Below are 13,518 nucleotides of genomic sequence, written 5' to 3'. Positions count from 1 at the left end.
CAGGCCGCAACATGCTGTAGCCGGGCGGGCCGAGCGGCCCCACAGCCACCGCCGTCCCGCACGGCCGCAGAGCCCGGCGCTCCCGCTGGGGGCGCAGCGCCGCCAGCCCCGGGCCTGCGCGGACCGTACCACCTCCCGCCGCACCCCCCACACACACCCCCGGCCTCGCGTGGTTCCGCCGGCGGCCCGGTGCGGCGGGACGGGAGCGGGGCCGGGGCCTGGCCCGCGGCGGGGGGAGATGGCGGCGGCAGCGGCGGGGAGCGGCACCTCCGGGAGCGGGATGGCGCAGAAGACGTGGGAGTTGGCCAACAACATGCAGGAGGCGCAAAGCATCGACGAGATCTACAAGTACGACCGCAAACAGCAGCAGGAGATCCTGGCGGCCAAGCCCTGGACCAAAGAGTGAGCGAGAGCCGGGCCGGGGCGGGTGGCGGGAGGGCGGCGGGGCCGTGAGGAGCGGGCCGGGTGGCAGGGCCGGCCCTGATGGCTTCCGCGGCCTCTCTCTTTCAGCCACCATTACTTCAAGTACTGCAAGATCTCGGCGCTGGCCCTCCTGAAGATGGTGATGCACGCCAGGTCCGGGGGTAACCTGGAGGTGATGGGGCTCATGCTGGGCAAGGTGGACGGGGAAACCATGATCATCATGGACAGCTTCGCCCTGCCGGTGGAGGGTACCGAGACCCGCGTCAACGCCCAGGCGGCCGCCTACGAGTACATGGCTGCCTACATCGAAAACGCCAAGCAGGTGAGGGGAGGCGGCAGAGGGGGTTTCTCTCCAAGCTGTGGCCGCAGATCTTGTAAGCGAACCGCGCAGGAACGTGTTGTGGGGTTTGCAGGGTTCCCTGCCTCCCACAGCGACGAAGTGGCTGTCCAGTTGCCCTGTTTCTTCTCAGAGATGGCTAAGAGAACTCTGTCAGCAGCAAAGAACGCAGAGCCCTTTAAACCTTTTTCATAGATATATTCTCATGTCTTACAGTAGGTCATCAAATACCACATTCTCCTTTCCTTTATAAATGGTTTTCATGGCTCAGGAGGTGTTTTGTGGCTGCAGCTGGTGGCTTGTGGATGGAACAAGGAGGGAGTGTGTTTCTAAAATAACTGCTGTAATACATGTTTCTAAAAACAGTACGCAAAATTAAATATACATACATTTCAGAGATCAGGAATATTACATTTATTCTTACCTTCTTGCTTTCTGAAGTCTTAACTGCATAGCCATGCTGCTGTTTTCCATAAAAACAAAGAAAACACATTTGCAAAGAAAATGCCAATGAAGGAATAAGCAAGTTTTAGTGTAAATTAATTATTCGTGTTTATAATTTGGAAATTTAGATGAACTGACTCAGATGTCTGTTCCCCCTCTTCGTCACCCTGTATTCGGAGATCCATGTCACATTAAGCCTGACTGTGCAGTGAAGTTCTCACATGCAGGGTTAACAGAAATATGAATCTGCTCTGTGGCTGATGTAGGAACCAGCACGGCACATCAGAGCACCTGCTGACATGCTTCTTCCAATACAGGGCAATCCTATACTACAAATAAGCGCTGAAGTAACCCTTGACTCGCCAAGCTCAAATAGTTGTGAGGCCCAGTTTACCCTTTGACTTTTTTTTAATCCTGAAAGTATTTTAAACCAGCTAAAACTAGAGGCCCCATACTTATTCACTGGAGATAACAGAGCAGTATTTGGGCTATTTTGGAGAGTTGTACTTATATTCTCAGCCTTATATACCCTTAGAGAAATTTAAATAGATGTGAATTAGGCTGGATCAGAAAGGAGTAAATGTAATCCAGAAGTAGGTATATACTGGGACTTTTTTTAGTAATTCATCCCTGTTTATGAGAAAATTTAGAAATTATTTATTTAATCTAGTTCCTTTTACCTGGAAATGATTAATGTCATGATGCTACTACTGTTGTTGGAGAAAAGTAGGTAACTTGAAAAGATGTCTTTACCTAAAGATATATTGATACTAACTAGTTCTTAGGTAGAAATAATGGGTTTCAAAAGAGTAAGTATGTAGCATAAAATTAGTGGCTTTTATACATACAGTTAGCTTGTCTTATGTTTAAAACAGTCTAGGTTTATGTAGGAGTACTCATATGATAGGAAACATTTCTTCTAGTTGTTGATATTGTACAGTTTTGTCTGTAGTTGGTTTCACAATTTTGAAATTGAACTTGTGTGCAAATATTAATAACTCAGCTATACTGGTGATCTGGCAGAGTTCGCATGCTGGCTGTTCCACATTTGATTTTGGCAAGCAGTTGTTCCTGGAATAACTCTTTTTTAATATTAGATTGCAAACTGATATATTCTTCTGCATAAGTACTTTACAGATGCCAACGTTTGCTTCTCCATGGACAGGATCTGGTGTTAATACAGTCAAAATGTGTTATTTGCCTTTGAAAAATAACACGTTCTTTAGTGTTTTGTTGGTTTCTCCTCCTCTATTATGGGGGTTGTAAAGAAAATATAAATATTATTCATCAATTCAGAAATAAAATAAATGCTCCATTCAGTAGGCAGTTTGTGTGTTCTGTCTCATCTTAACATTTTTCTTATTTAACCTTCCTGACATACTCAGTATTTGGCAAAACCAGGCAGGTGATGCATCAAAACATGCCCCTCTCAGCTAAGAACTGGTATATAGGGTTGTACCAAAATTATTCAACTCGGTATGGAGCAGCCAGTAAGCAATTCCTGAGAGAGAATTACAAAATTAGGTGCGATGGGTGTTTGTTTTCCTGGGGTTTTTTGTTTTGTTTCATTGGTTTTCTTCCATAGTTTGTAGAGATAGCCAGGGGTATGATTTGGAAACTCCAATTTTGAGTTTCTTCTGATCTTAAAAACTGCAAAAATTCATCTCTTGGCTTTCACAGCATGCTCTGGCAATAATCTCTGACACTAATGGCGCTCGAAAACATGCCCCTCTGAAGTTATTTTTAAACCTAGCAATAATCTCTCTATGTGCCTCTGAGATGTGTTACTATACTAAAGAATTAACATTAATTCTCTAGTGACATACCAGACGTTATATGACATTATAAATACGTCATATCCACCCTAAGAAATTTCACTTCCATGCTGAGGAGTCCCAGCTTGCTTACCATCTCACCACGTGGAATCGCTTCTGTATTTCTGCTGTCATTGAAGAAGGAGCTCCTGGCTTCTTGAAGTTCTTTGTTCTGTGGTAGTAGCTGTAACAGAGAATGTTAATACTATAGACTTTATGGTTTCTAGAAAATAGTTTAGCAAAATAAGGCGTATGTTTAGTATTTAGTGTAGTATTAGTAAGTTAGGATCATGGGTTGTGTGTGTATTCTTTATGTGCTCAACGTGTTGCAGTATGCTGGGAGGCCCAGCAGAGGGCAGAGGATACTTTCGGAAGGGAGATTAATGCTGGGTTTGTTTTCCTTCACCCCTGTCAGGTTGGTCGTCTAGAAAACGCAATTGGCTGGTATCACAGTCACCCTGGCTATGGCTGCTGGCTCTCTGGGATCGACGTCAGTACCCAGATGCTTAATCAGCAATTTCAAGAACCCTTTGTAGCAGTGGTTGTAAGTACTGGCTGGTAGTTCATAAAACTGCATTGCAAATTATGTTGAGTGGGAATAATTTTTAGATTTCTGTCTGTTCACATTCTAGTAGTGTGCATTTTGCACGATGGAAGTGTTAGATCCAGTTTTTAAATTGGTATCGCTCCTTTTGCTTTGCTGGCCACGTACCGGTCGAACGAGTAGTATTACTTACAGAGGCCATTTTCACTGCGTTATTCCAGGTATGGTAGCTCTGTACAAATCCATATGTTACTCCTAACTTAAAGTTCTACTTGGTACTTGTGCAAAAAACATGTATTGAGCAATGCGTACTCAGCCTCCCTCAACAGAACAAAAATCTGTCTCTTGTTCTCTTCCTTGCTTTTTCTGTCAAAATAGAGCAAACCGTGTTCACAGAGTTCTGCTACTTCGCATCTAAAATGCCTTTTAAATTAAGTCAATGGCACAATACAAGGTAGGAGACACTAGGAAATCTATCTTTGAAGAAAAAACCTGAAGAAACTCTTTGGGCCCTCCAGGATCTTCTAGACTTCAGATGACATTTGAAATCAAAAGTAAACCTTATTTTAAATACTACTTGTATAACCATTACTACTGAAGGAAATAAAGTAAAAAAGACTGAAACTAATCACAAGGAAGGAATAAAATTCTAAGGGAAGAATTACATTAGAAAAGGATAAATCACTCTTAAGTATTTCCACCCTGTTAGTTCTCCTGTGTTATGACATAATTTCACAGATTCAGAACACTTTCCTTGGGACCGCTTTTTTCTTTTTTTTCTTTCTTTTTCTTTTTTAATTACTTTTAAAATTAAACACGGCATTAGTAAATATGTTAGCAAGGAGATTTCTTCATTCATTTCCTGTATTTTCCACCAAATGACGGCAGATCACATAATACTGTTTCTTACCTCTAGTGGTTATAAAATTAAAATGCAGATTTTTTTATTATGGTTTGCTGATTGCTCTAAAGTGCCATTTCTTTAAAGTATTTGGGAAATAAAAAAAATTAGTTTGAAAAAAATGGTCCGTAGAAGGCTATTGATATTCCCATCTTTTTAGAGTCTCATACCAACAGATACCAATCATAACTAATAAAATTTTCACTAATTAACTTTCTGAAATACAACTAGTGTTAAGTTAATTTATGCCTGTAATAATTTATAAAATGCCTATAACAAGTATTAACTGTATTTTTACAGATTGATCCAACAAGAACAATATCTGCGGGAAAAGTAAATCTTGGAGCATTTAGGACATATCCTAAGGTGAACAGTTAAAATTATCTAGTGTGTGATCGCTACACTTTCTTTAAATGAGTAATAAATTGGTTCTAAAGATCACTGCAGTTAGATCATCTAACAGTTCGATCTGCTGTGTTGCACTGTGTGTCATTGCTCATTCTGAAAGGAAGACGTGCTGGTATACGGGTTATTGCGTGTCTTTAGGTAGTGATTACATTTACAAAGGTTGACTTCTAGCTTCTTTTTTATAGGTTTTTGGCAGCGTTAAATCAAATAGACTGTCTAGGTAGTAGAGTTGTCCTAAAATTACATAGTTCAATAAAACCATTTTTTAATGGATATCGTTGCAGGTAGCATTCATCAGAATATATTTATGTTAATTCTTCTCTCCTATTTTTTAGACCTAACGCCAAATGTTAATAGTATGTTTTACATGTTGTAATCTGCTTTTCATTTTAGAAAAGCAAGATTCAAAACTATCTACTTAACTCTTTCAAATAAATATTATGAATCTTTGCAATGTAATGTATGAGTTAGTTAAACAACATGGAAGGGTTAGGCTAAAAATGAGGAAATCACATAAATATTGGAGATCTACATCTCCAGATTTAGTCTTTCATTTATACTTTTGGCAGAGATACAACCATGCTATTTAATTTCAGTCTGACAAAGTTCAGGTATAGCCTTCAAATTTCCAGTTCTTATTGACTCATCAAGAACTTCAGGCTGACATCCAGTAAAACTGTAATTAACAAAAAAAATCTGTGAGAGGTTCCCAGTTGTGTTCAGGCATTACTTTTGTGTTGACAAATACACAAGGCGTCTTCTTAGAACAGTTTGTGATTAAGAAGAATATTCACTTCTGTAGTCAGAACCACTTCACAAATACTTTCAGAATTTTGAGCAGGGAATAGAATCCTGCACCTGAGAAGCAAATCCTACACAGAAAAAGCATGTCTGAAGTGTATTTTTAGGGAGTCCTCACAGTAGTCTGCAGGCAACTCCTGCCTAGTCAGTAGCTGTGAGTGGCACCATCTTGGCTAAATACTCAAGCTGAAGCTTGAGGTATCCTTAAGGCATATCCAAGGTGTGGGTGTCTCTTCCCTCTTCTCATGCCTGCTATCTTCCCTCAGAAGAGGATTGAAATCACTTCCAAGGATAGGTAGAGAAATACCATCTTAGAAGAAGCTCGCTCTTTCATAGATCTAAGAAATGTTCTAATCATAGCTTGCCATCTTGTTTGAAAAATCTCAGCTGTGACCACTAGTTTGCTTCCAACATGCATTTTGATAGACCTGCAAATGTAATAACTGCTAGTAAAGCCAAATGTAAATCCTGAGGTCCAAGAAAATTCCAAATCTCAGGCTATTGGGGGAAATTTCATTTTCCCTAGGAAAAATAAACTAGAATTGCATAAGTTAGGATTTTGGTGAAGTACTTTCAAAGAGTTTAGGCATTTAAAAAAGTCTCAAAATTACTGTGTCATCTTTGCCCTTTGTTGAATTTTTAGGGCTATAAACCTCCAGATGAAGGTCCCTCTGAATACCAGACTATTCCACTTAATAAAATAGAAGACTTTGGTGTACACTGTAAACAGTAAGTAAAAAAACCTACTACCTCTAGCGTAAGTTCTCAATTTTTGTGTTTAGGTTAGTGATTCAGTATGGAAACGTACATTTTTCTTGGAGAGTTTCAAGTCTTGAAGTTCTTTGTTGCTTTAGCACTGTTGGTTTTGTGAAAAAGTGTCATCAGGAGATACTTCAAGGGAGAACTGTTAAAAAGATGAACCTGGTTAAAGCTTGAGCAGTTGTTTCCTGAACACCCTTAAGCAGTGGTGCTTTCACAGGGTGGGGAGGAAAGGGTCAGGCATAGATTTAGCAGCAGGGCCAGGGAGACTCTACTCTGTCTGCTCTTCTGAGTAGTGGCAAGTGCCGTGGGCGTGTTAAGATTGTTTCTGTCTTTGGTAGGATTAGAAAGTGGAGCTGCCTCTAGGACAACATTAGCAACAGGAAGAATTACTGCTTTTTCTCTCCTGTTAGTTTACTTTCCATGAATTAAAAAGGTAGTTTAGTTTTAACCATTCTTTCTTTAACTGTTCTATGCCCAGCTCATACCTACATTGACTTATTTGGTGAGGCATTTGTTTTGCCAGGTCAGTCCCGTGGTCTGGCCCAACTTGTGGGAGCACACATGTTCTTGCTGGTTAAGCTAAGGTGGGGTGGAAAGTAGAGACAGATACTGGAGACACAGTGTTTGCAAAGAACAGCTAAGGAAAGGAGGGACCGCTTCTTTCAGTAACAGCCTGGTTTCAATTCCACATTCAGATGTTTGACAAGTGTTACAGCTTAAGCAACCTGAAGATCTCATTGACACCAGTGTGTTCTGTAGGCTGTTGTATAATTTTTTCATGGTTTTAGTGCATGGATATCTGTTCTTCAGTGCCTTAATAGTTGCATGCAAAATCTGACCCTGAAGAGATGGAGAAATTAAAACAATTGGAATTGGTCTTCCAATCCAATTTGAGGAAAAATCCAGAACAGTAGCTACACAGAAATCTTTGTAGAACTGTAATGTTCTTGTTATTTCAGAGTACTGTAAGTCATTGTAAGCCTGGCATTGGTCATAAAGCCATGCTTTTAAGCATGAAAGAAGGATATGTTTTATCCTTTCTATTTAGAGGTGGTTGGAGAGAGTTAATTTGGTGGGTTTTTTTGAAGTTGGAAATGCTTAATAGTTATTGTTCCAATCTCCATCTCAGGAATTTGGCTTCTTGTACAAGCCTTTTCTTTCCATACAAACCAAGAAAATATTTTCCAGTCTTTCCTAGAAGGAAACAGCAGTTAGGCAAAGAGAGGGAATTTGTCACATTAGTGAATGACTGATAATACAAAAGACTAAAGTGGTGGTGGTCTCTCAGTAGTATGGGTAGTCTGACTGACAATTAAAAGTTTTGAGAACTTGAACGATCTCATAGAACGAGAGAATCATTTAGATTGGAAAAGACCTTTAAGATCCTCAAGTCCAACTGCTAACCTAGCACTGCTAAGTCCACCACTAATCCATGTCCCCAGGCACTGCATCTACGCATCTTTTAAATACTTCCAGGGTTGGTGACTCAAGCACTTCCCTGGGCAGCCTGGTCCAGTGCTTGACAACCCTTTTGGTGAAGAAATTTTTCCTAATATCCAATCTAAGTCCCCCACCCTGGTACAACTTGAGGCCATTTCCTCTCATCCTATCGCTTATTACTTGGGAGAAGAGACTGACCCCCACCTCACTACAACCTCCTTTCAGGTAGTTGTAGAGAGCGATAAGGTCTCCCCTCGGACTCCTCCAGGCTAAACAACCCCAGTTCCCTCAGCCGCTCCTCATAAGACTTGTGCTCTCAACCCTTAATGATCCAGTCTGTTTGGAATGCCAGTGACTATTAATTGTGTCATAACAGCAGTCTGGATAATCTTAGTCAAAGTTCTCTCCTTTAATTGGTGTTCAATGCCCAGTGTGAAACTTCTTCCATTTAATCTTTTTAAGTAAGTCCATTACACTACTCCTCAAATAACTTGGATTTCTAATTTTGAGTCTGCCAGACATATCTTTGAAGAACTGACTTAGTACCTTATTTTTCTTAGCATGTCTGAAATAAGGCTATCACAGAAATATTAGTGTGGTGTGAGGGTAGATTTTAAAGCATTATTATCTCAGATGGAACTTCTTACAGAAATGCCAAGCGAAATAACTTTCCAGAGAAATCAAGATATAATAGGATTATTGATAACCTGCTCAATCATTTCCTGGTCAAAATAAAATTTAATGTAGCTCTTTAATGTTGCTGTAATTCACATACACTAATGACTTTGCATAGCTCAGCTTTCTACCTGCTGTGTCGTCTCTTGTGAATTCTGTAGCACAACTAAAGCCTGGCTTTCAAAACAGGTGTGGTAGAGCATAAGATTGTTTGCCTGTTTGTAACATTTACTGCTATCTAACGTTCCTAATTGAATTAGAGGTGATATATGCAAAACTGCAGTCATCTGTAATTAACAATTATAGGATTGAAGATCCCAGCATGGAACAGGGCATCATTGCATTGCACAAGAAGTTGTTAAGAGAATAATTAAAGAAACCTTGCAATCTCATTAAATAGAACACAGCAGTATGTGGGGATTGTGTATACGTGAACTAAAGCTATATGTGAAATACTTACGGAAAATCTGTTAGAGTTAGAATTGGAACTGGGGTAACTTTTTTATTGTTCGGTGCTTTGAATTTTTGAAGATATTTGCTATTGATAAGGATTTCTTGAGATGTGTGTACTTTGGGTGTCACAGCCAAACAAGACACATTTAGATGGAAGGTTATTTTGTTTGCATGTTTGTTTTTGAAGGTATTATGCTTTAGAAGTCTCGTACTTTAAATCATCTTTGGATCGTAAGTTGCTTGAGCTTTTGTGGAACAAGTACTGGGTGAACACTCTCAGTTCTTCGAGTTTGCTTACTGTAAGTACCGTAGTATGCTACCATGTACATGTATTAATTCATTAATGCTGAAAGCCAGACCCTCTACTGTAAAATGCTTAATGGGACACTGATAGATTCAGATCCCACATTAAGAATATATTTGTCAGATTAAACAAGAAAGGGAGATTTTCCTAATGACGAATACTGAAATGTTCCTTATGTCTGCTCTTTAAAAGTAGAAGGTGGGAATGGCTGAAGTTTGATTTTACTGAGTTCCCTATACGCTTAGATTTTGTCTTACACACCTTTTAACCTTATATCTCTCTACAGCACTGTAACTAATAGTATGCCTTAAAATAATGGTATTGAATAAGTAAACACTTAAAAAAAATGGGAACTGTTAAAACAAGGTTGCAAGACAAATACTGCAGGTAGGCCTTCAACGGAACAGCTCAGCATCAAAACCTTCCTTCTGCAAAAGCCAATTTTAGACCTTTTCTCTTGGTCAAAACCAAATGAGTTTTACTTACTCTTTCATAACTTCGGGCAGAAAGTAATAAGGAGTGCCCCTTTCAGGCGTTCGGTATTGAGCATTTGTCAATGTTCAGCTTCTGTTCTCTCAGCCATCACTTGTGTGCCACTCATGTTCTGTATCACTTCAGTTGCAGACAGAGGTTAAAATGTGCAGTACTACAGCCTTAAAGGCTCTCTTCAGATTTTATTTTATGTATAAATGCTTGAATTTATAGTGTAGAATTCAATATGTTTATTACCTTCTTTTTCTTAAGAATGCTGACTACACCACTGGCCAAGTCTTTGATTTGTCTGAAAAATTAGAACAGTCAGAAGCTCAGCTTGGAAGGGGCAGTTTCATGCTGGGTTTAGAGACTCATGATAAGAAATCAGAAGACAAACTTGCAAAAGCAACAAGAGACAGGTAAGATAACATGTACTTGTGGTGTTCTCTGTAAAAAGTGTTATTTTGTTTTAAACTTTTATCATGCCTTAAATTGTAACCTACCAAGATTATAGATAAGAATAATTAAAGTATAGATAGGAATGAGAGACTCCAAATGTCACTAGCTCTTCTTGAAGGTTTAAGAAAATCTTGCTTTTATTAAACCTACAGTGGCTCTTCAATCTTTGTTTCTGGAAAAAAATCAATTCTAGTTTATATATTAAACAAAAAATCCCTGTTAAATTCCATCAGTATACAGCAAACCAAAAAAAGACATTTTCTGTCAAATGCAAAAGGGTAGCATTGCTAGAAAATAGCACATTTATGGGTTTAACCAGGTTTAAACCAACAGTAAATAAAATTATTATATAGAATGTGATTTTAAGAACTAATGCTAGCAGTCCAGTAAGTTTAGTTTACATTTGTGTAATACTTTGTCTCACTTGAAAATTAAGAACTCCCTGTTTTCATATTTTTTAATTAATCCATCCTTTTCCCACAAATGAGGCAGGTTTTTGTTTTTTATTTTGTTTTGTTTCTAAGACATAGATTACAGATATTCTGGCCTTGATATTCAGCTGCCCTGCCTGATAGCAAATACTTGCTATTATCAGTTAATTAATTTACCCATCTCTGGTATACAGGATTATTTCAAATAAGTTGTTGTGTTTTTCCTCGGCGTTCCATATATGTTTGTTGGTAATCAGCTCTTTTCTGAGCTTTGAAGTACAAAAGTTGCTTCTCACTCACATCTATCTCCCAATAGTCTTAAGAATATGTGTGCTTAGACTATTATAGTCATCATTTTTCCAAATAAAATCTTTAACAAAGGGTAATAGTGTCCAACAAGTTGTACAGTATCTTGGGCCTTTCAAGAACATTGTATTTGGCAAATTCCAGACTTTGAAAACCTAGAAGTACTGCACTGCACGTGCTAGTACAATCTCAGGTCCATCTGCGGAGAAGACAGGACTCACCTGCATGTATCTTAGGAATGTTCTGAGTGAGGTATAACTCCATTAAAGAAGAAACAGTTCCATAGAATCCCTTGGAACAGACTGCAAAAATTGAATAAAATCTGGGACATTCTCCTTTTCCGATTTGGAGGTTTTCTGGTCCCCTTGCTCATCGTTCTATCCTGATACATGGAACAGTTTTCTTGTAGTCTTTCTGCCCCTGCCAAATTAGAAATATGTGCCATAGTGCAAAGGTGCTTCCACTTAGCTATATGATATCTTCTGTTGCTGTACATACACATCTCTAAGAGCCGTTTTCTAAGAGTACATATGCATTAGTCAAACTGTGCTCTGAGCCGGCTTCCTTCACCTAGGATTCCTTTATCCGTCTAGCAGTAATTTGTCCCCACTCTCCACGCCTTCAGGGCTGATTCACCTTTTGCATTTGTATATTCTGAGACATTTTTATTTGTTAGTTTGACACCACCTCCCCCTAAGCCAGGAGCACTGGATGAAACTTGGATCAATAGGAATCCTCTCAGCTGTTTGAGGGTTTGGCACATGTTAATTTATTTTGACTAATAACTGATTAGGTCTGTATATGTTCTCTGTAAAGTTTCTCAGAGGAGCTAAGGTAGCGCTGCATTACTGGCCTTGGTTGGGCAAAGGAGATGAGGTAGAGAACAGTGAGAGCCTTCGGGTATTGGTAACAGCTGGTAGCTCCATTCCCCCAGGGATTATTTTTTTTATTTTATTTTTTTGGTTCAGAAGACCAGAGAGCTCACTTGCCATTGTTAATGTAAGATGTCCTAAATTGCCAGACAAAGAAGTTTTCTGGAATTGGGCTGTGTATATAGTGGTCGTCAGTTTGCTTTTTAAATAACAAAAAGCATTTGGCAGCAATGGCTGAATTTCTGTGTGTGACTTTTCCTTTCTGGACAGTTGTTAAGATTCATGGGGTTATGGGCACCCTGAACTTCCAAAACAGCTGAATATCTTCAAATAAAATGGCAGTTCAGCTCAGTGTTTGGCCAACATTGAATTTATGCTTGTTTTTCAGCTGCAAGACCACCATAGAAGCTATACATGGATTGATGTCTCAGGTTATTAAGGATAAACTTTTTAATCAAATTAATATAGCTTGAAGTGTATCACCAGCTGATATGCATCTCCAAAGCAGAAAAAGTCATGCTTTCTTTCGCTTGGACTTGTTCAATTTGGGAAATAAAGCTGGAGTGGAAAATTATTCATCTAATTTGTAGAACTTTAATATTTCCCACCTGTCTGACCAGTTTTAAAGAACAAAATGTTCTGAAATGTAGTGCAACTTTTTGTTCTTTATCATAAAACACAACCAGTTTGGAGAATTGTTCCAAAAGAAAAATAAATGTGACTCACTGGATTTTGCTGTTAGGTATTTATCTCTGTTATCCAACTGCAATAAAACAATTTCGAAAACGAGTGAGTGTTTTGGGGCTTGAATTTTTTGGCAAACATTCGTCTCCTCCTCCTTTTTCTTATTGTTCTGTAGAAAAGTGTTGTCCACTCAGTTAGGTAAGTAACCTATGCAGTACAAGAAGTTTGTTTCTCAAATTTTCATTTACTTGTTTAAGAAGTGAAATCCCATTTGCTTATCTTTTAACAAGTTATTAAATATGATGGAGCCTTTCCTGATTTAGTTTTACTGGTCCAGCCAGAAATGGTTTCTTCTCACAGCGATGAAACATTCATGCATGATACGACAGTATTTCTCTTGTAGCTTCATGCTTAAGATGGACGTTTTATATTTCTAAGTAGTCAAGTAACGACCAGTTCTGCGGTGAAACTAGTATTGTGGTTATATACCATTATTTTTCTCCTGCTCACCTTCTATTCCTTGTCATAGTCATTTGTTGCATGCAAAGGAACAAAATGAAAAATTATAATCTCTGAAATATGCATCAGACTGATTTAGGGCACAGTTACTAAAATGCATTAATCATAATTGCTGGCTTAGAGCATGGTGCTGCTGCGGGGCGGATCTGAGTTTGGTTTGGAGGCTTTCATACTGCATTTCAGTAATTCAAGATGTTTGGATTTCTTCTAAGGTTTTTATACTTAATCCTGAGTTTCCTGGGGTTTTTGGAATGTTTACTTTTGGGATAATTTACAACATGCTTTATACAATATGCCATTACACTTTATATCTTAAATCACTGATATTCCTTTTCAACCTTAACTCTGCCTTGATGTGGGTTTTGTTTTTGTTTTGGTCTGGAAATTTTAATAGCTATTACTCATTTGGGACTTTTCATCCAAATGGATTCCAGTATTTGAAGCTCAGATGCAAGTTATACAATGGA

At 38.9% G+C, this 13,518-nt stretch overlaps 1 protein-coding gene across 1 annotated transcript; it reads left to right on the top strand.

Moving 5' to 3' along the window:
* Positions 1-76: 76 nt before the first annotated feature.
* On the top strand, positions 77-12,637 carry COPS5 (COP9 signalosome subunit 5). Its single transcript, XM_075085196.1, has 8 exons — positions 77-402; positions 511-745; positions 3,434-3,562; positions 4,764-4,829; positions 6,316-6,401; positions 9,190-9,301; positions 10,051-10,199; positions 12,237-12,637. Exons 1-8 carry the CDS (start codon positions 239-241, stop codon positions 12,319-12,321), a joined length of 1,026 nt encoding a protein of 341 aa, XP_074941297.1. The 5' UTR covers positions 77-238; the 3' UTR covers positions 12,322-12,637.
* The last annotated feature ends 881 nt before the right edge of the window (positions 12,638-13,518 follow it).

This window comes from Phalacrocorax aristotelis, chromosome 2, assembly GCF_949628215.1.
Source record: "Phalacrocorax aristotelis chromosome 2, bGulAri2.1, whole genome shotgun sequence".
NCBI classification, from domain to species: Eukaryota; Metazoa; Chordata; class Aves; order Suliformes; family Phalacrocoracidae; genus Phalacrocorax; species Phalacrocorax aristotelis.
Note: the sequence above shows the minus strand (reverse complement) of the source record. Positions and strands in the feature narration are given on the sequence as shown.

Bases quoted from the DNA above. Each gene is read 5' to 3' on its own strand.
- COPS5 (XM_075085196.1), top strand. From the start codon at position 239: ATGGCGGCGGCAGCGGCGGGGAGCGGCACCTCCGGGAGCGGGATGGCG. The intron at 403-510 runs GTGAGCGAGAGC...TCTCTCTTTCAG, and splicing joins GCCAAGCCCTGGACCAAAGA to CCACCATTACTTCAAGTACT. The intron at 3,563-4,763 runs GTAAGTACTGGC...GTATTTTTACAG, and splicing joins AACCCTTTGTAGCAGTGGTT to ATTGATCCAACAAGAACAAT.